The sequence below is a fragment of the Rhineura floridana genome, chromosome 1 (genome assembly GCF_030035675.1).
Source record: "Rhineura floridana isolate rRhiFlo1 chromosome 1, rRhiFlo1.hap2, whole genome shotgun sequence".
Classification (NCBI taxonomy): domain Eukaryota; kingdom Metazoa; phylum Chordata; class Lepidosauria; order Squamata; family Rhineuridae; genus Rhineura; species Rhineura floridana.
Genome location: NC_084480.1, coordinates 271,186,685 through 271,207,979, shown reverse-complemented (window position 1 = coordinate 271,207,979; position 21,295 = coordinate 271,186,685). Strand labels below are relative to the sequence as shown.

Genomic DNA, 21,295 nt, shown 5'->3' with positions numbered 1-21,295 from the left:
CCATCACATTCAATGGCAGACCCTGACTGGTACCAGAAGCCCACATATTTACTCCCCAGAAAGCATGCAGAACGAATGGAGCCTAAATGAGTTCTGGCCCACAAATGACTGCTACTACCGTAGTGCAACCTACTCAGAAGGAAGCCCCACTGAGTTCAAAGGGAGTTACTCCAAGGTAACTGCACTGGATTCCAGCCTAGCAGAGCAATCCTATACATAGACTACTCAGTAAGTCCCTCAGATTTCAGTGGGACTTGAACTCTCACTCAAGTGTGTATAGGATGGCAGCCTTCCAGCACAATCTTGTATGTGCCTACTCAGATGTAAGCCCCACTGGGTTCAATGGAACTTACCGCCAGAGTAACTGTGCACAGGACTTCAGCCTAAACCTGTTCATCTTGAAAATCCCACGAAACTCGTTTTCTTATTTATTTAGGGTTGTAGCCAACTAAGGTCTACTCAGAGTACACTCTCTTAAATTAATAGGCCTCAGCTGGTCACGTCTATTCATTTCAGTGCGTTTTCTCGAAGTTTAACTAACACTGTTAGTAATTCTTTTCTGGAACAGACGGTTGGTTACTCCTCCCCCGTGAAACTCTTCTCGACTTACTTCCGAGTAAAACTTGCAAAAGAGCTGCAATAAATCAAATATATACTCACGTGGGCAAACTAACACTCCACAAAGAGCAGATCATCACTCTCGTGAACCAGCCGCAGCAACAGTTTGGCGGGCAGCAGTCGAGGATTCAAACCTCTGCCTTCTCGCGATGGCCGACCAACTGCAAAGTCTCGCGATAGCCGATCCAACCCTTTCTTTCGTTCCGTGGGATTCAGATGTATATACGTGGTATACAACTTTCAGGGATACTACATTTCCCAGCGTGCCACATAAACTCAGACGCAGTACGGCCTGACTAGCCAGTCCATAATTATGCAAACCGCGTGGTAAACACACAGCATGGCCACTGCATTGGGCTGATGGGAGTTGTAGTTCAAAAAAAGTAACTTTTCCAAGCTCTGGGTAAACGCACTGTAGGTTGCCTGTACCACGGAGATTACAGATTAAAGAGCGCATACATTTTCATCGTTCTGTGATGTCATAGTATTAAAATTATTTAAATTCCAAAACATTGTTATAGAGCGACTCATACATATACTGTACTAAACTGTAGTACCGTAGTGGTTAATATGCAGTTGAGATGCGCATGCTCAATAGGCAATACTGAAACCACCGCCGTTTATTTGCATAAATAGAATTTATGCAAGTATGGAAATCCCACGGGAGAAATTCTCGGAAACAATGATCACGTGATTACGACCATGGTCCCAAGTATGCAAATATCGATTTTTTTTCCTCCATAAACATACGGAAGGTGATTGCTATTTTAAATGTCTGTGCTTCTGTTTACAAACTTATAACGTTATATTGGCAATTCCAGTGCCTGGAAATTGTATACTCGCTTTACTTATTTGTCTGCCATTTTTCTTTCTCACCTGCGGGGTAAAAATGAGAGACATTCTTAGAAAGTGTAAAATCCCCAGGACTTTAGCATAGCTGGGTTTGGCAGCAGCGTGTCCTTCCCTCCCTTCCCACAAAAAAGTAGAAGCAAAGACAAGAGGTCATATTCTTTCCAAGTCAGATTTTATATTCCTGAGTGTAGAGGAAAGCGTCACTCCCCCCCCTTTAAAAAAAAAGTTTTAAATGCAAGAACATACTCCATAGTTATTTTACCCAATACTACAGACGGTGGAGGCGGCTGTGGCTGACAGAGTGGTTCGCGACAGCCTTGCAGTTCAGTCCAGTGCTGTTAGTAACATCAAATGTGCCGAAGCTACCCTTTTCGTACAACAAGGAGAGTACGATAGTGCTTTAAAATGCTGCAATGGAAGGTATAACACACTACTATCACGGATTGGTTTGGATTTCCTGCGGAATTTTTTTTTAGAGATGCCAAATTAGTTTCAAGAAAGGTAACCATGTTACTTTGTTGCAGCAAAACAACAACACAAAAATTCCAGAGGCTTGTGGTACCGTAAAGTAGGGATTCGGAACCTCTGACTCGCCAGAGGTTGTTGGAGTACGACTCCGATCATCCCTGATCATGGGCCATACTGGCTAGGGCTGATCGTAGTTAGAATTCAAGAACATATGAAGGGCCACACATTCTCTGTCCCTGCCTTAAAGAGTAATAATTAGCCATACATACATTTGTTAGTGCTAAGGTGCCACAGGCCTCCTTGTTGTTATCAATGAGGAAACGACACTCTAGCCCTTCCTTTCCATGGTTTCTGTGTGCTTCAGCTTCGGAGACCGGAAACCGGTGTCTGTGACCTAAAGGAAGTGGTTTCGGGCGGTTGGCCCGGCAGAATCCGTAAGGGGCCTGAGAAGCTACCCGGTGAATATTTTGCGGGCGCTGGCAGGACAGAGGTAAGTTCGAACACTAGCGAGTGGGTCTCCCGCTAAGCTTTCCCCCCCTCTTACCGCGTTGTGATTGCCATGAGGGACCTCTTTCTTATCCTGTTGGTGACTTTCGGGGTCGTGGGAAGAAGCTGCGGTCGCTGCTTGGATGAAAAGCAATTCCCACTGTGACCGAACCGCAGGTGTGAATTGAGCCTCTGAGAGCCGAATGTACTGGATGACTAACGCTTTTCTCTTGTCTGTTAAGCGCAGTACAGTACTAGAAAAGTGACCTCTCATCCTCACCCCCGTTAACCTCTGAAGACTCCTCGTTTGCCTCATGCTGCTTTTTGTGAGATATTTAATACACCTTCTAGTTCTGTGGAAAGAACCCAGGGCCGCCTCAGATCCACTTTCTTCCTCTTTAGTAGGAACCCAAAGGGAGGCCTGTAACAGTGTCCATGCGGCCCGCGGCCTTTTTATCACACACTGTCTCGCATCTGAAATTTCCTCATACTGTGGTGCTGCCTTTTCCCGCAAGTACCACCCAAGTGTACCCAAAATGTCTGGCATTACAAAAACGGGAATGCCTGATGGGTGCTGTTTGGCTTCTAGCACTTCTGTTCCTTTACACTGAGGTAACGGAATTTTCACATCCCAGGTCTCGAAAAGTAGGCACCTTATGTGTAGGTTAGGCATCGCATGAGTGGGCTGAAATCAGCTTTTATTTATATAATAAACCCCCTGCCTTTCAGTTATAGTTGCCAATAGGCTCTCAATATTATTTTTAAAATGATGAAATAAAACAGTCTGAATAAAAATACAGCACTCAGTGATTTTCTCCAAGCCTAGCAAAACAAAAGTTTTTAAAAAGTAAAAGGTGCCAGACAAATAGGCATGGAGAAGGGGTTACCTGACCAATGTGCAACCACCAAAAGGGCCTATCTAGTATCTACTCACATCGCTGAAGGTGAAAGCATCAAGAGCCAGGCCTGTGATATATATGGGGTAGAGTTCACTTAATGATGTTTATTGCTCTGGTTCAAAGCCAATTGTTGGGATGCTATCAAATGACAATTCAAATGTTGAAGTAGTACCCACTGTATTCATTCTGAGAGTCAAAAAGTTTGATCGTTACTATCTGGAGTGATTAAATGAAGTAACCTTTTCAATAGTTTTCAACAAAATTATTTCAATATGTTATGGATCTTTTCTGGTAGATTTGAATTCTCTTAGGCTCTAGCTGGGCAAAATGTGTGACATAGCCCCAAACTGTGCATTGTGTATGACATTTTTGGATTTTTTTACACATTTTTTTTAACTATGACCCATGGACTGATGGTCAAATATTCCATAAACCCAGCTTTTCCCTTGGATTGGTGGTGGGTTGTTTTTTAAGTTGCATTGTGGAATCGTATGATAACAAGTGTCATGGTTTCTTGGTCTTCAGCCTTGCAGGAGTCTAGATAAACCAAAATTAGAAATGGCTTTATGTCTTATAATTACTCTGTGTGTGTGCGTGTGTTAAACAAGATTTGAAATGGATGGACATTCTCTGGACTTTCAGGATAGAGAGCAAAAAGAGCTGTTATGTCTCTTGAATGAGGAAAGTACTCACATGCTGTTAAATGCATTGCAGTGACTGACATTTTCTTCATTCCCCTGGGCTGCCTAGAAGTGAGCAGCAAGTAACTGTTCACTCACCATTGGTATAGGAAAACCTTTCTTTTTTCTGCAAGGATCCTAGAGTTGTCATGCAGTATGTACAACCAAAAAGATTTTTTTCAGCATCATTCCATATTGTAAAATGTGACTCATAAAAATTTAGGTGTAATATGTCATATTAACTTACACGTTTTTGAAATAGTTAAAGCATATATCTTGTTGCTGTTTGTTAAAACTCTGATGCATCTTCAGGATATGTTTTCTGTTTTACAGTTTAAAAATGTTTTATTAATAATGTACAGCGCTTTGAGTGTTTTTGGGCTGAAAAAGCCGCAAACACATTTTAATATAAGCAGATCTTAATAATTTCCTTACAGAAATTTCTGGATCTCCTATTTTCAAACAGTGAAGCTCAATAATGTTTAAGAATGAGCAGACACAGTTTTCATTGCCTTGCCATACAGATAATCATTCGTATGTTTGGGGACACATCTAGCCAAATCCCAGTTCATTGTTTGTGGATGAATTAACCATCAGTCAAAACAAAGCATCCTTGAGGCCCAAGCTTCAGAGTACATTGAGTTACACTTATTTTTTTGTACCAGGCATCATGTGAAAACAGTTTATACAGGAGACATACAGCGTCCCAAATATTACTTTGGGTTAGAAATTCAGTCGAGTTCCGATTCCTTATTCAGTTCTAAACTTTATTTCAGTTGATATTTTTTATAGCATGTAAACAGAATGTTAATTAGTGTCCTTGTACATTGATTATTAATGGGGAACTGGAACTCTGCTTCACTTTTGTAGCCAAACTATACTGCTTCCTTGCCCCCAGCTGATAACGGTGATCTACTGCAAAACTCTGCTAAATTTAAAAAAAAGCTATTGATTGCCACCGCTCCTAAAAAATCTGCTGGCTACTTTGTTAAACAACCATTGGTGCCCAGCAGCCTTCTGTTAGCTTGAAAACAAAGCTCCTACCAACAGATTTACTTGCAGTGCATTTGTTAAGTGGGAAATTGGTATGTTGATTGTAAAAATGTTAGCAGATGCACAATGTGGAAAAGGAGTAGATAACAGGTTCATATATCTGGACAACAATGAAAAAAAGGCTTTATGGATGTTATGCTACTTTACATTGTCAACACGAGTAAGGTATTGTATCTCTGATGCTCTTCCACAAATAAATGGCAGCAAATCGATATTCCTTTGAAAATGTGGCAGGGGGACCTTGGATTGATTTATAATGTTATGGGGTACATCTATCCCTTCCATAGTGTAGGCAGAAAACAAAAGGTTTACAGATGCAATGATTAAAGACAACATAAATGAAAAATTTAGACTTCTGCTACTTGTAAATGATCATCTACTATCTCCTCTCCTGTCTTGTCATTTCTTCCCCAGCACTTGCATAACTTGTTGGACATTATCATTACTATTTTAAATAATGGAAAGTTTTTTGTTCTTTAAAAAATATGGGTGGGGCTTAGTATGATGTTGATCATACTAAGTGGAAGTTAAATCTTCATTAGCCATCATGTTAGCTGAGAACTCCTTTGAGACTGGGATGTAACATTGTGGGAATAGCATGACCAGGCAGGAAACTAAGGGCAAGACCTAACATTTTGTTAGTGTAAGAAGGATAAGTCATGCAGTTTGTTTTTTCAATGTGAATGATTTGTAAAAAATGGAGCACATTATCTGCAAACGTAACTAAGTAAATTACTGTCTTTTAAAATAGTGCAAGGGGGACTTGCATACCTGCTGTATGTACTCTGATTGAGATGCCCAAGTGCAAAATAAGATTAGTTGTAGAATTCAATATCTTGAATCTCAGTTTTCACAATCCTATCATTTTTAAAAGCAGGGTACATTCAAATGCCTTAAAAAGGTTGGCCTAAAACTGTATGGTGAAACCTTGGGGAAGTCTTAGATGTGTTTTGGTGAGGAGCTGGGCAGGATTTCCATCAGATGTGCTTCAGTGTGTGGCATACTTCTTGCCTCTCCCCGTGACTGTCAGTATATTGAATTAGAAAAATAAGCTGTTAAGTGTACATTTGCAGAGAGGTTGCAGAATTCAGTTCTGTTGGTTCACATCACTCAGATTTATTAACACACTATATGCATATGTGAACATAGCTCAGATTCAAAAGTGTGAGGTGGAGTCGTATAGATTCTTGGTATACTCTCTCAAAATGGATATTTGTCTGATTGAACCAAGAGGCAACATGTGGGCATTGCTTGCTTTCCATCCATATTCTAATCAATATCAATAAAAGACGAATGGTTGTATGCCTTCTCCCTTTTGTTGATTGGTCATTTGAGGGGGTGGTTGATCAGTTTTGTGCTGTTTTTCTCCCCATGCTTCTTGATGGGTTCCTTGATAGGTATTCCAGGCATATTCTGGGTCTGTATAAGCCAGGTTCCTTTCCTCTTCTGTTGATCTGTATGGCCTGTATACTATCTGACTCGCTTTTGTTTTCTTACATCCAGGGAAGCTAAGGCCATTTGTATCTTGAGAAGGCTTGCTAGGATTCTTTGAGATTCTGATTAATTTAAAGGTCCTGAACACATAAAGTTCCATTTATTTACCACAAACATTTGTTAATAATAATAATAATAATAATAATAATAATAAAATTTTATTTCTAGGCCGCCTATCTGGCCGAATTAACGGCCACTCTAGGCGGCGTACATAGACTAAAATATAACATAGAGTAAAATATAACATATAATACAAAACAACAATAGGTATACTCAATCCAAACCTACCCACATCATACAAAGTTTAAACTAAATTAGACAGAGGTCTCGAATGCCTGCCTAAAAAACCATGTTTTCAGTCCTCGGCGGAAGCCTGTCAGGGAGGAGGCATGGCGGAGATCATAATGCAGAGAGTTCCAGAGGGCGGGGGCCACAATTGAAAATGCCCTCTCTCTGGTCCACACCAGCTTAGCTGTTTTGACTGGTGGGACCGAGAGAAGGTCTTGGGATGCTGATCTCGTTTGGCGGCCTATCTGGTGATGCTGAAGGCGTTCCTTTAGATAAACTGGACCAAAACCGTGTAAGGCTTTAAAGGTTAAAACCAACACCTTGAATTGGGCCCGGTAAACAACTGGTAGCCAGTGCAGATCTTTAAGTACTGGAGTAATATGGTCTCGGCGGCGGCTGTTCTTGATCAGACGTGCCGCCGCGTTCTGTACCAGCTGTAATTTCCGGACCGTCTTCAAGGGTAGCCCCATGTAGAGCGCATTACAATAGTCTAAGCGAGAGGAGACTAGGGCATGTACCACCCGTGGGAGCAGATGGACAGGGAGGTAGGGTCGCAGCCTCTGTATCAAATGTAATTGATACCAAGCTGCCCGGCTCACCGTCAAGACCTGAGCCTCCATGGACAGCTGGGAATCAAGAACAACACCGAAGCTGCGAACCTGGTCCTTCTGAGGCAATCTTACCTCATTCAACACCAGGTCAAAATCACCCAACCTCCTCCTATCTCCCACAAGCAGTACCTCGGTCTTGTCGGGGTTCAGCTTCAGCCTGTTTCCTCCCATCCATTCACTTACGGCCTCCAGGCACTTGGAAATGGTAACCGCAGCCATCTCTGGTGAGGACTTAAATGAGAGATAGAGCTGTCATCCGCGTATTGGTGGCACTGCAGCCCAAATCTCCTGATGATGCCCCCCAGCGGCTTTATATAGATGTTGAATAGCATGGGAGAGAGGATAGAACCCTGTGGCACACCACAATTGAGAGGCCAAGGGTCTGAAACCTCATCTCCCAATGCCACCCGCTGGTGCCTATCAGAACCTGCAATAGACTGGGGCGATTGGGTAAAATCCAGTGGTATCTGTGCACAGGCCTCTCCTCTTGCCTGCAGCCCCAGTGCTGGGGGACCCTCCAAAGCAGATTGAGGGTATGTGGAATGGGGGGAGGGGAAGGAGGGGAAGTCCCAGCATGGGAGCAAAAGCCACCTTCTGCAACATTGGATTTTGTTTATTTTGATTAACTTGTATCCTTAAACAGTGAGGGAAGTGATAGAGGTGACTCCAGTCCCTGTCTGTGACCATTATGATTGTTCCTTTTTCCGTCATGTCTTCCTTTGCACCCTGAAAGAGCCTCTGTACTTACTCCTTCTACTTATTGGCTCATAGGAAGTATAATTTATCTCCAGGAAATTGTGATTTGTTAAATTAATTTTTATACTGCTTTTCAGTAAAGAATAAATCCCAAAGCACCTAACAATGATATAATTTAATTTTATAGAACATTCAAAATTAAAACACATTTACTGTTTATTTTTTAGTATTAAATTGGCATTCAAAATGCCTCTTGGACTCAAAATGCCTCTTGGACTCAAAAAGCCAGGTCAAATAAATGGTCTTCACCTACCTTCAAGAGCAAAGGATAAATCTGTCCATGCACACCTTATGGGAGTGGGGATAATTTTCCACAATCATGGTGTGACAATAGAAAACTAGTACATATGAACCAAATGTCATGAGATATCTGGGATAGGACCTCCCCAACTGACTTAAGGAAGTGAGTTGTGTGTATAAGAGAGTGCCCATTCCTCAAGGAGTGGCCTAGGCTATTTGGGCTTTCAATACTTTGAGTTGACCCTGGCAATTAGTAATCTGGAGACCCTTACATATTCTCTTGACTGACCCTGGCCAACAGCTGGGCAGCCTTGTTCTGGACTACTAGAAGTTTCTTAACCATTTTCACATAGAGCCCCACATAGATCACATCACAGTAATCTAGTCTTGACGTTTGCAAGGTATGTCAGAACGAGCAGTTCTGATTAAACTTACTCCTCTGGGGGTAAGAATCTGGTTTAAGAAGGACCAGAGGAAAAAGTAGTTCCAATAATCCAAAAAATATTTTGTAGAAATCCGTTGGTGGGCAACTTCGGGACACTGTCTGAAAGTATGCCTGTCCAATTGGATGTGAGGGCTGAATTGGAGTTGAAGTGTATTGAGAGACAGTGCAGTTTAGTGGTTAGAGCAGCCTTTCCCAACCAGTGTGCCTCCAGATGTTGTTGGAACACAACTCCCATCAGCCTCAGCCAGCATTGCCAATGGTCAGGAAAGATGGGAGTTGTGGTCCAACATCATCTGGAGGCACACTGGTTGGGAAAGGCTGGGTTAGAGTATCAGACTAGCACCTGGGAAACCGGGGTTCAAATTCCCACTCAGCTGTGAAGCTTGCTGGGTAACCTTGGCCTAGGCATTATCTCTCAGCCTAACCTACCTCAGATGGTAGTTGTGAGGATAAAATGGAGGAGGAGACCCATGTATGCCACCTTGAGCTCCTTGCAGGAAAGATGAGATGTAAATGCAATAAATAAATATTCCCATTTTCTGTGACCAAAAAATACCCAGATGAGATTATTCCTGGAAATTGCAATGGCGTTGGTTAGTCAGGCTATAATTACACAATAAAGAGTCTTGGATAACCTTGATCTCAAGCTAGGTGGTACTGATTTAACTAAAACACTGATCTGCATTTGATTGGCAGTGTGGCTCAGTAAACATAGGTAAGTCATGTTTTTATTTAACTTCACTATCAACTGTAGAAAGGACTGCTGTTGATGACCTTCTTATATTGCCACCAAACAACATTTTAGTAATGAACTTGAGTGTGTATGTACTTTTCCATTTGTTTTCAGATATTACTGCAAAAGCTACAGGGACAAAGAACCAATCATTTGATAAGAAGAGATGGGTAAGTGTACTGTGAAAAATATCCTTGGTAACAGCCTTTGCTTCATAAGCATGTTAAGCATGTCATAAAAAACCTAGTTTTATTTTTTCCCATATTTTGGTAAAATGATTAATGAGATTTGACATCAGCAATTACTAGTAGTACTTGTCTGTGCAAATGCCTTTCCTGAAATACCTCTTAGGTTTTTATTTGCTTGCTATCTGACACCATGGCATCTCTATAGTTTAGGGCTTTGCAGCTTGCTAAAAATCTGCTTTCACAAAACTTAAATTGGAATAAAAGTGAAAGAGAATTGTTTATGTTGGACTTGTCTTCCATCATGAAACTCCAGGGTGCCATACTCAAGAGGGACCCTGGTAGCCTCCTATCCAGGCACAGACCAGACCCAGTTCTACTTAGCATTAGTAAAGGTTTGTGTGGCTGCAGACCAAGCCCAGGGAACTCTAAAGCATACTTGATAATTGGCTAGAAAGAATGTGGCATATGGGAGCAAGGAAAGAAACAGATTAAGGCTGAAATCCTGTACTTGCTTCTGTTGGAGTAAACTCCAGCTGCACTCACCAGAACTTAGTTCTGAGTAGACATGTCTAGCATTATACAGTAAAACTTGTTTCTACTTGTATCATTTTAATATATTTTCTTTAGAGTGCTGAAATGGTACATGTACTGAACTATTAGGTTCTACCTTTGAAGTGTTTTTAATGTCTGTATCTAATATACCCAAGAAAGAAAAACATTTGGTAGGAGTAATGCATTAGCTACCTGCAGCTGCTCACTGTTAGTTTCTACCAATAATGCTAAGATAAAGGAAATATTTCCCTTAGGTAAAGTTAATACTGCATTTTAACATTCATGTAATAGGACGTTCACACAGTTTGAATGTTAAAGGGAAAGCTCTTCATTGTTTCAAGGATTTCAGATTAATAGATTGGCACCTATCAAATATGAAAAGGTGTCAAAGAACTTAGAGGATAAAAGTTAAAAAAACAAGAACGCTGGTAGATCAGACCAAAGGCCTATTTAGTCTAGTACTTGTTTCCCACAGTAGCTAGCTAGATGTCTGTAGCAGTGCTGGATAACCTCTGGCCTGCTACATCCCTCAGTCTAGCCCACTAAGTCTGTCCCAGCAAGCCCCACCCACTTGCCAATCTTTCCATGCCATTTTATGGTAATCAGAGATAAGCCCTTAAAGAGCAGGTAGCGGGATCTCTTATTCCCAGTCTTAGCGCTAAGCACCACAGTGCTAAGATAAAAGTTAAGCCCTCTGAAGTAACAGTCTGGTGCAGCAAAGGCAGGGTGGAGCTGCACATCTGGTTTCCAGACAAGTGTCACTTCTGCTTACTGAGAGTGCGTCACTTTACGCCTACTTGCATTGAATCACATTTGCCATAGTTCAGTAGTCAGGCAACTATGTAGAAGGTACCAGGTTTAATCCCAAGGTAGGGTTGGGAAAGACTCCTGTCTGAAATAGTGGAGAGCTGCTGCCAGTCAGTGGCAGTACTGAGCTAGATGGACAAATGGTCTAACTTTGTATAATACAGCTTCCTATGTTGTCATTTTAATTCCCATTCACTCAGTTTGGAGAGGTCCTTTTTGAGCTCCTTGCAGTCCTCTTTGTTAACACCATCCTGAATAATATGGTATCAACAGCAAACCTGGCCACTTTATGGATCATTCCTAACCCCAGATCATTTATGAAGAAGTTAAGAAGCATCAATCTCAATACAGGTCTTTGGAGGATGCCTTACATCTCTTTATTGTGAGAACTGCCCATGTATTCCAGCTCTCTACTTCCCGTTCTTTAATGTGCTGGGAGGAAGGGCGAGATATAAATCAAAGTGATGGGCATTCAAAAACATGTATGAAAAAGAAAAGGGAGGAGCCCAGAATGCCACAAAATGGGAAAGTCAAAAATAGTATCTTCAAAATGATATTTATTGTATAACCAATATTAGAATATGCCCAACGCGTTTCAGCCCAATCAGAGCTTTCATCAGGGGATATTGATTAGTTCTGAAAATTTTTTACTTATATTAAAGCAAAATAACTGCAACACTTATGAGAACCTGTCTCATAAGTGTTGCAGTTATTTTGCTTTAATATAAGTAAAAAAATTTCAGAACTAATCAATATTCCCTGATGAAAGCTCTGATTGGGCTGAAACGCGTTGGGCATATTCTAATATTGGTTATACAATAAATATCATTTTGAAGATACTATTTTTTACTTTCCCATTTTGTGGCATTCTGGGCTCCTCCCTTTTCTTTTTCATACACGAGATATAAATCAATAATAACCAGGTGCCGATCCATGATGGGATCTGTCCTCTTATCCCATTACCATTATGTTTACTGAAGCATCTTTAGTGGGAAACTTTGTCAAAAGGTTCTTAGACCTCTTTTAATACCTGTTTCCTGCATAGTTCTTGCTAGTATTCTTGCCTTTCATAGTTTTGTGCTTTTTATTTAACATTTAATTAAACATTAAAATGAAGTTTTTCATTTTTTTATTCCTAAATTTTCTAACATGTAATAATTGAAGTAGAATAATGATTGTGTATTTTAGATGGAGAAGAGAAGACATATGGGGGGTGTGAAGGTCCTGATGCTATGTATGTGAAATTGATATCCTCCGATGGTCATGAATTCATTGTTAAAAGAGAGCATGCACTCACATCAGGAACAATAAAAGCTATGTTGAGTGGTCCAGGTAGGTTCAACAAATTGTAGCTTTAAAAAATTTGCATGTTTTTGGATTTGATTGTGGTTTTTAGAGCATTAGACCGAACCAGTGTTTCATCTTCTTCATTGAACAAGGGATTTCTTTTGCATTTCTTTCTGTCTCAGAGATAATGTGGCCAACAACTTGAAGTGCATGAATCAATACATCTCTTCAGCTTAAACGTATTTGGAATCTAGACTTTTCTCTATACTGACCAGTTGAAAGGCCCTTGCATAGCTAGCTAAGTTTTGAGTCTTGTTTTTCTTATATAATTCTTTGCTTTTTTGAGGTGATAAATCAGACCTGAGTGGGATATAATAGCTGATTGGATAAATGATGTCTGTTGTGAAAAGAACTATGTGGACTAGTGGGTGGTGCCAAAGTCTTCACAGAAAAAGTGAAGGAAAGTTTTGAAGAGAGATGTAAAGGAAGCAAGAGAGGTGGAGATGTTCTGAGAAGGTGAATCATTTGAGGGACTAGATCATAAGCAGGGATGTGCTGAGATACAAAAGGAGAGAGATACACATAAGAACCAAATTTACTGTCACCTTTTAGAACTTTTTAAAAAGAGTAATGTAATGGCTTCCTTATATTAAGTGGCATACACAGAAGTATTTTAAACTGAGCCTGAACTTCTAATATATAGTTAGGACAGGAAAAACCTCAGTAGATTAACATGTGGAATGCTCAGTTACCACTCAACCAATGTCTTTGTCCATAATTTTTGATCCATGTGGTCTGGGGAAACCTCCAGCCTGTGGGCCAAACATGGCCTGCCAGGGTTCAAATTTGCCCCATGAGGCTGTTTTCCCCAAGCCACACCCACCTGTCCCACACCTGGCGTATGTGGCATCTGGAGTGGTACATGTGGTGATGAGGTTGCCAATGTACAGTCGGGAGTGCTCCTGATTGCAAATTGGCAAGGGAAAGCAGGCTTGAGCTCTATGGCCCATCAGCTGATGGGCTATAGAGCTCAAGCCTGATGGATTGACTGCACCAGTGACTTCTCTGTGGGGAATTCACTCATGCAGCTGATGCCTACGGAGAGCAGGCTTTGGCTCTGCTGCCCATTAGCTGATGAGTGGTAAAGCCAAGCCCTCTATGGTGCTTTGAAGTTCTAATTTTGGGACTTGAAAGAACCCAATTACCTGACATCATTGCAACAACAGGTGATTGACTGGTGGGCAACCCTTCCCATCTGTCAAATATGGCCTGTGAATGTAGGATCTGATACAGATCTGGCCTGCAAAGCCAAACATGTTTGCCGCCCCTGCTTTATGGTAAACATATGGGAAAGTAGCCAAAAAGGTCGTTAGTTCTAGAATATGGCTGTTCAGTCCATGTTGGTTTTTAGAGAAACTTCTGTTTGCATGAATGAGTCTCTCTTCCATCAGATATATATGTTGGTGTACAAATTTATCCTTATAGGTTTATTTCTGGGCCTTATCTTCAAATGAGTATACTTATGAGTTTCAGAAATTTATTTAATCTTTTCAATTTAGTATTTCTTCAGTAACAGCAAATGTAGTGTGAAAAAAATTAGGAAACTATTTTGTACATTCAGCGCTTGATTGTAAAATGCCTTTTAAAATTAAGCAGAATTTATTTCCAAAAAGATTCACTGGGAACTGTTCTCTATTTGTCTGTAGTGTTATCACAAATTGGGATAAATCTGGAGGCTTAAGATTTTTTTAATTGGAGTTGAGCCTATTTCTAAAACAAATATCTGGCAAATTTTGCTAACATGCATCTTTCTCAAAGAGCTATTTGTAAGTACCTTCCATTCTCTGTTGTTCCCTGTTCTCTCTGAAATGGCCTAGTTTACACATAGCACTAAGCCAAACCGTGGCTAAACAAGCATGTACTCACTGGAAAACTCATGGCCTCTTTGTTTTTCCCGTCTTCCTGCTGCCATGGTACCTGGAGCTAAGAAATGGTGTGGCTCAGCATTATATCCAAACCCAGGTTTGTTGTTTGTCTCTCCAGACAAACCACAAGCGTTGAGCCAAGAACAAACTTTGGGTACAGCTCATGGTTTGTATGGAGTGAGAAAAAACACGAGCATGGGTTTGGATGTAACACTAAGCCAAACCATGTCTTAGCTCCAGGTAATGTGGGGAAGAGCGAAGCAGCCAAAGATTTTCCATGTCATGCATTTTCACTTAGCCATGGTTTGGCTTATTTATTTATATATTAAATTTGTATCTTGCCTTTCCTCCTAAAAGGAGCCCAGGGCAACATTAGTGTTACATGTAAACTAGGGCACAGAGAAGAACAGTGATCATAAATTGGATTTTTTACCAAGTGTGTTTGAAATGGAGGTTATAAATGCATTCTTAAAATGGAATAACAAGAATCCATGCCAGCCAAACTCCTACTTACCTAACTTAGTGCTTTCTTTTGGCGTAGCCCTCTATGATAATCTTTAGATAGTATGTCAACAAGACCTTGAGGGTTTGCACACACGTAAGATGTGTGAATATTTTCTTTGAACAGCGTATCTTTGTTGTATAGAAAACACCTTGTAGAAGTCCACTGAGTTCCATGGCACAGTATGTGTGCATATATGTGGGGTAGGGATGGGCGGGAGGTTGCCATTCAAGAAAAACAGGTATGGAGCCCCTTTGTGTGCCTGGAACTAATTGTGTTGTTTTTTTATATTAAGGCTGAAAAGAGGCACTGCCATTTTAGTTTGTTGTTTAAGATTTGAAGTAAATTTGCTCTGATCAACTTAATAGTACAGTACCTTCTCAAGTACAAGCTGCCATAACAGCTGATTTTGTAGGATTGATATAAAGACTTTTTCCCAAAGAAAAAATGGGGAAATAGCTGGTCAAAATAAAATAATTTTAAAGCATAAATGAAACACAATATGTTGAAGCTGAATGAGCAAAGAGCTCTACCAAATCATATTTTGTTATATTTTGTTGAAATGCTTACTCATAGAAGGATTTGTAAGTTCATTAGTTGTTTGTCTTTTTTATTTATGTACACAGGACAATTTGCTGAAAATGAAACAAATGAAGTTAATTTTAGAGAGATTCCTTCCCATGTCCTATCCAAAGTATGCATGTATTTCACCTACAAGGTTCGCTACACTAACAGCTCTACAGAGATTCCTGAATTTCCAATTGCACCTGAAATTGCACTGGAACTGCTGATGGCTGCAAACTTCTTAGATTGCTAAAGTAAATTATAATAACGATGTAAGCCTTTTTTTCCTCCCAGTATTTAATATACGTAGTTCAGTTAGTAACTTTTTCATATAGCATGTTCTGTATGTTTGGTTAAGAAGCATAATGGTCACTGAAGAGGCCATTGCTCCCAGTGTTTTTGCATAGGAATCATTCATGCTCAGATTTTGTTTTGCTGCTTACACAAGTAACGGACTTCTTACCAACTGACAAATAAACATGCCAATTTAGTGGATGACTTTGACTTATCCTTTAGTGAAGACAGAATTGTTTTTAATGCTGTTAACACACTGAAATGAGAGAAAGCTTTCCGAGAACAGATCAGAACTGCTAAGCTTTCAATTCTGTATCCACTTACCTGAGAGTATGCCCTATTTTGAATTCAGTTGGACTTAACTTCTGACTAGAGCTGTATAGGATTGCATTGCAAGTGTTTATGTTGGGGGTTTCTGATTTTCTTGCTTTTTCTGTAATTCAGATTTTCACACTTTCTATACTGATAAAATGGATTCCCCAGATGGTTGTTGTGGAAAGCATTATATAGTAACAAATGTTAATTGTAACAAATGTCAATTGCAGCGTTCTTCTGATTTTATTTTCCTTAAATGTGTATTATTGGCAGATATTACATTTATATAGTAGTCAACCATGATAAACAACTATGTAAGTCAATCCATGATACTACCCATCATGGGTTCCTCTCACTATTAAGTCGTGTTTACTCCCACTATTTTTTCAAACTCACTTGCTGGATCTGTAAAAATGTTGAGTCTCTACTGCAGTGTCAAATGTGGAAAATGGGAACCTCTAATTCTATGACAAAAATGGTATTTCTTAATTAATGTAACTTATGATTGGATGGGGTCTGTTCCAAAATGCTATTTTCCAAAATATTGTAGTAAGTTCTTTCTGCAACTTAGAGCTATTTTAAATGTTACTGTTTAGTAGATGCTGCAGGAGAGAGAATCAATTGTGAATACACATAGACATTCAAAACATTTCCTTCACTGATTCTTGGATCCCATCTGTAGTCAAATCTAAAGTAAAGCCCATGGCTTCACAGATCTACAGGTAAGATTCATACATGGTAATTTTAATGGATGTATAGAAGTATAGTTACTCTTGTCTAACCATTTGTCAAATATTGCTGACAAAAGGGGACCTATGTTATGGTTACTATCCAGAAGAAACCAAATGAGTTTGTTTCATGGGAATTGGTGATCTTCAACACCCATTCTTGCTTGCAGACAAAGTTGTGAAATTAATTTTATTGTGAAACTTAATGAGTGCATTAATTGACTTTTTTATTAGTTCGACAGCCTTAATAACTTGGACAGTGAAATGATGTGCTGTAGATGCTTGTCCTTGTGTAAATTTTGAATATTTTACTGATTTTATACTTTTATTTCATATTGCATTAGCTAAACAACTACCAAATTGAGGTGGGATAGTGGGGAAGAAAAATGTAGAGCTCCCATTTCATCCATCTTATCCCATCATTCAGCTCCTGGAACTATATGCCTAGTGGTAGCAGTCTGGGCACCACTCTAGAACAAATGCAAGTGAACAGGAAGACAGTGCTCTTTTGATTGTCATGCAGCCTCTATTCTCATTTGGACCAAGCTCAGTGTTACTTTGAGCAGAGTAGGGCAGGGCTAGGGGAAGTCATATTCATCTCCTTCCCTTTCTGGTCATTGTGTTCCGGTAAAAGAGGCAAGGTGGTGTTGTTGGTAGGGGGTAGTGTATAGTAATGATTCCAAGAAACAGGTACCCTGGGAATTGGCAAAGAGCACTGGCACCTATCATTTCTTGACGTCTGCAGGGACTGATTCTCTGAGAAACTGTAGGGACGGGCTGTTGGAATTGCTTTTTGCTCCTGGGCTGGGAGTTACTGATATAGGAACATTTTATGCATGAAATGAAATGTGGAGACAACTACTCAATTGTAATATCATGTATGGTACAATATAGGTCCTGCTTTGCCACAAAATCCTTAACTACCTGTTCTCAGGAGGGATTGAAAAGAAAGGGGATCATGTCTCCTTTCCAGAAAGGTAGTGTGATTACTCTGTTCATCTGTTGTGTTCATTGTCCTGGTGTGCATGCATACTGGAAGTTTAGCATGGCCAGGAGACAGAACTTCTACCCTCTTTTTAAGATGTATATTTGTTTTCTTGCCTACACTTATTTTTTTTTTTGCTTCTTTCCTTCCTTACTTAATGAGTAGAAAACTAAAAAACATTCAGGTTGAAAATATACCCTGTGAAAGAAATTCAGTTTTTTAAAAAATATACTCTATTCCCAATAGCTCTAAGTTGGCATGCTCTGGTGATGTGAGAACTAGCAGAATTCCATTGAGGTGTGCAGTTGTTGTTAGTGAGATGTGGCCTTCTGGGACTGCAAATTACAGTTGCTATGCAACTGGCCCAACAAAGAGTTGAATATATAACTTCTATAAGAGCAGGTAAGAGGTGAAACAGCAATGCTGTGGAGGAGTTGGGTTAAAATGATTCTGTTTACATACGCTATACAAATATCCATGTGTTTATAAAAGTAGATTACGCAACTTGGTAGAATACTTTTTCTCTCATGCAAACTAAGCCTTCAGGTGCTAGGAAGCTGATCCCATATTAAAGCCTGTTAAGAATTGCTGCTACATGGTATACATCTGCAGAATCTTATCTCGTTCCCTTAAAATCTTCATCCATGCATCCTTTCCTGTACCACAGCAGAGACACATTTTTAGCCTTTCTATCCTTGCTTTTGTACCAATGGCCTGGTACTGTTAGTTCATGTCCAACATAGTAGACTGTGAGACTTGTTAGTTTTACCATGGCTGGTGCTAGATAAATGTTAAATGGCAGTTTAATCCATTTCATTATTGTTTAAGATGAAATATGCTTCTGATCTTAGGCCTCAATATTACCAACCTTTGATCACACTAGCTTCCTTGAAAACTGAGCTACAGAGACAAAATTTGTCTACTGCTAATGGTCTACTATCTATAATAGTCATGGACATTTTAGTAATATACATTTGTAAATAAGTTGTTTCCGTTTGCCCAATGCCTTCCGCTCATGCTATATTTCCAGTGTGGCCTTTGAATCTGAACTATTTGCTTAGAATGCTGTAAAATCTTGAAGGCGAAGTTGAATGGACTGTGTGTGAGTTTTACTCGAGGGTTGAAGTCACAAAAAAGCCCCATAACTTTAACTGAGAATATATAGCAGTTGGGTGTTGAATTCCATTCTGTTCATCCACCTTAATACATCCTTAAAACTATAAGGCTTGAGGATAACCGCCCCTTAATGAATGCAACTGTGGCAGGACTCCTGCTACCAGGAGACATAACTCCAGTAGTTTACTGAAATTCCAGATAGACCTACAGTCGATTTTGCCTATCACAACATCAATTAATGTTTCGAGTTAGAGAGCAGATGGCTGTATCTTGACAAGTGAAAGCACAAAGTCAATATTTCTGGCTACAACCTTGCTTCATGTATTTATTATTTCTACAATTTATTGTTTCCACAATTATACTGCTTAACAGGTGTACAATAAAATCATTAAAACTAATCTAAATCAGAAAATTTACCTTAAAATTCTTGCTGAAATAAAAAGGTTTTCACTAGGAAGTTCAAGAGCTAGGGGGAGCCTATCTAACCTCACCCTGAAAGGAGTTCTACAGAATTTAGCCCATAAAACTGAATGCATGGCTCCTCGTGTGGAATGGCTATGTGTCTGAACCATGGGGGACTCCTAACAGTGACTCCCCCAGCAACCTCAGGGATATAAGAAATCAGGAGGTTCTTAAGGTATCCTGGACCCAAGTTGTCAAATGCCTTCTAAATTAATATCAGAACCTTGAACTTGGCCACGGGCAGTCAGTGTAAGCTTTTAAGCACTGGAATTATGTGCTGGCAGTAGTCTGCCCCCACCAGCAGTCAAGGAGGAGCATTTTGCATCAGCTGGAGCTTCTGGAGCAGACCCAAGGATAGCACATGGTGTGCACTGCAATAATAGAGCCTTGCAGTTACCAGTGAATGGATCACTGTGACCCAGTCATCCCTGTTCAGTAATCGTTGGTGTACTAGCTGTACCTGGTAAAATACACTCCTAGCCCCTGTGAGACCACTTGGCGACTAAGATGGATGCAGGAGCACCCCCAAACTAGGAATATGTTCTTTCAAAGAGAATGTAACCCTGTCCAAAACAAGCAACTGGCTAATCCAGAGGACCTACACTGTCTTCTCAGGGTTCAAAGTTTATTGGGCTCACTGCCCAGACATTAGTCCAGATCATGCACAGCCTCTACTGACTTAGATATTATGGTGAAATAGAGCTGTATGGTGTTAATATACTGATGACACTTTGCTCCCAAACTCCTAATGATTGCTTCCCATGGCTCCAGTAGATGTTGAACAACACTGGGTACAAGATAGTGTCCTGCAGCAGCACACTGTAGTGGAAGGACCATGGGGTCAAAGCAGAATCCCCAGTGTTATGCTGTGGACAAAGCTCTGCAGGTAGGAGTGGAACACTATAAAACAACTCCCCCAATACACATCCGACAGAGCTGGTCCAGGAGCGTACCATGGTCAGTGATACCAAAAGTCATGGAGAGATCATGATGCAGAGTTGCACTTTCCCTGTCCCGTTCTCAATAAAAATCATCCATCAGGCAAACTGAAGTGGATTCAGTCCCAAAATTGCCTGAATCCAGACTGAAATGGATCTAAATAATCTATCCTCCAGGAACTGCTGGAGATGATTTGCCAACTTGGCCAAGAAGGGGGTATTCGTGACTGGGCAGCAGTTATAAACTATAGAGTTCAAAGTGGGCTTCTTCAGAAACGGACACACTGCTACCCATTTAAGGGCAGCAGGCACAACTCCATTGCTTGTTGACTCAGTCTATTACACCAACTAGATTACACCAACCAGGATGGACAAGGATCAGGAGAGCAAGAAGCTGGTTGCATCATTATAAGGGTCCTGTCCGCATTATCAGACCACATAAACTGAAACTGATCCCATAGAGTATGGGAAGGTACTGCATCGGGCAACTCAAACTGAGGTTGCAACAACCTAGAGCCCAAGGCAACTTCACAAAATTCATAGGATTGTAGCCAACATGAAGCCTGCTCAGAGGAAACTCACTGAAATTAATGAACAAGACTACCAGTTTTACTCATTTCAATGGTTCTCCTCTAAGTAGGACTAACACTGGATACGACCCAAAGTTTCCAGTCCCACATTGTTCAGAAGGATCTCCTGATCCACCAGAGAGATTTCAGGAGCCACAGGTGACTGCTGGGCAGAAGATAGAATGGGGAATGTCTGAATTTATTTTGGGTTCTAAGCCATTGAATTCTGTGAACATATTTTGGGATCCAAGTCACTGAAATCAGTGGAACTTGTTTCTGAGTGAGTATGATTAGGATTTTCATGCTACTTCCAGGTGGAGTTCTTTGTAATTTGTCATTTATGGCTGTGAATCCTTACATGTGATTTCTTTTTCATGGGGAAAGTTATCATTTGGACAATGTTTTTAAATCATGGGCATAAAAGACAACTTTTTTTCTGA

At 40.3% G+C, this 21,295-nt stretch overlaps 2 protein-coding genes across 6 annotated transcripts in view; one reads left to right on the top strand and one right to left on the bottom strand.

The window, feature by feature from the left end:
* The window catches only part of HAUS3 (HAUS augmin like complex subunit 3), an 11,867-nt gene extending 9,560 nt beyond the window's left edge, over positions 1-2,307 (bottom strand). The window contains exons 1-2 of one of the 3 annotated variants that reach the window (XM_061601473.1): positions 2,208-2,307; positions 661-1,494 (exon numbers count right to left, since the gene is read on the bottom strand). The gene's annotated coding sequence lies outside the window, so the exon portion shown is untranslated. Of the gene's footprint in view, positions 1-353; positions 613-660; positions 1,495-1,716; positions 1,835-2,207 lie in introns of those variants that run through there. The other 2 variants (XM_061601482.1, XM_061601490.1) reach the window with 2 other exon arrangements.
* Positions 1,289-21,295, top strand: ELOC (elongin C). 3 transcript variants are annotated; one of them, XM_061601535.1, is made up of 4 exons: positions 1,289-1,373; positions 9,738-9,793; positions 12,359-12,502; positions 15,511-21,295. In XM_061601535.1, the coding sequence occupies exons 2-4, from the start codon at positions 9,790-9,792 to the stop codon at positions 15,699-15,701; spliced, it is 339 nt and encodes a 112-aa protein (XP_061457519.1). In that variant the 5' UTR covers positions 1,289-1,373; positions 9,738-9,789; the 3' UTR covers positions 15,702-21,295. The 3 variants fall into 3 exon arrangements, with proteins under 3 accessions (XP_061457519.1, XP_061457501.1, XP_061457510.1); XM_061601517.1 differs by lacking the exon at positions 1,289-1,373 and adding an exon at positions 2,315-2,428; XM_061601526.1 differs by lacking the exon at positions 1,289-1,373 and adding an exon at positions 2,458-2,601.

Coding starts and splice junctions, on each gene's coding strand:
- ELOC (XM_061601535.1), top strand. Junction 12,503..15,510: donor AGCTATGTTGAGTGGTCCAG/GTAGGTTCAACA, acceptor TTATGTACACAG/GACAATTTGCTGAAAATGAA.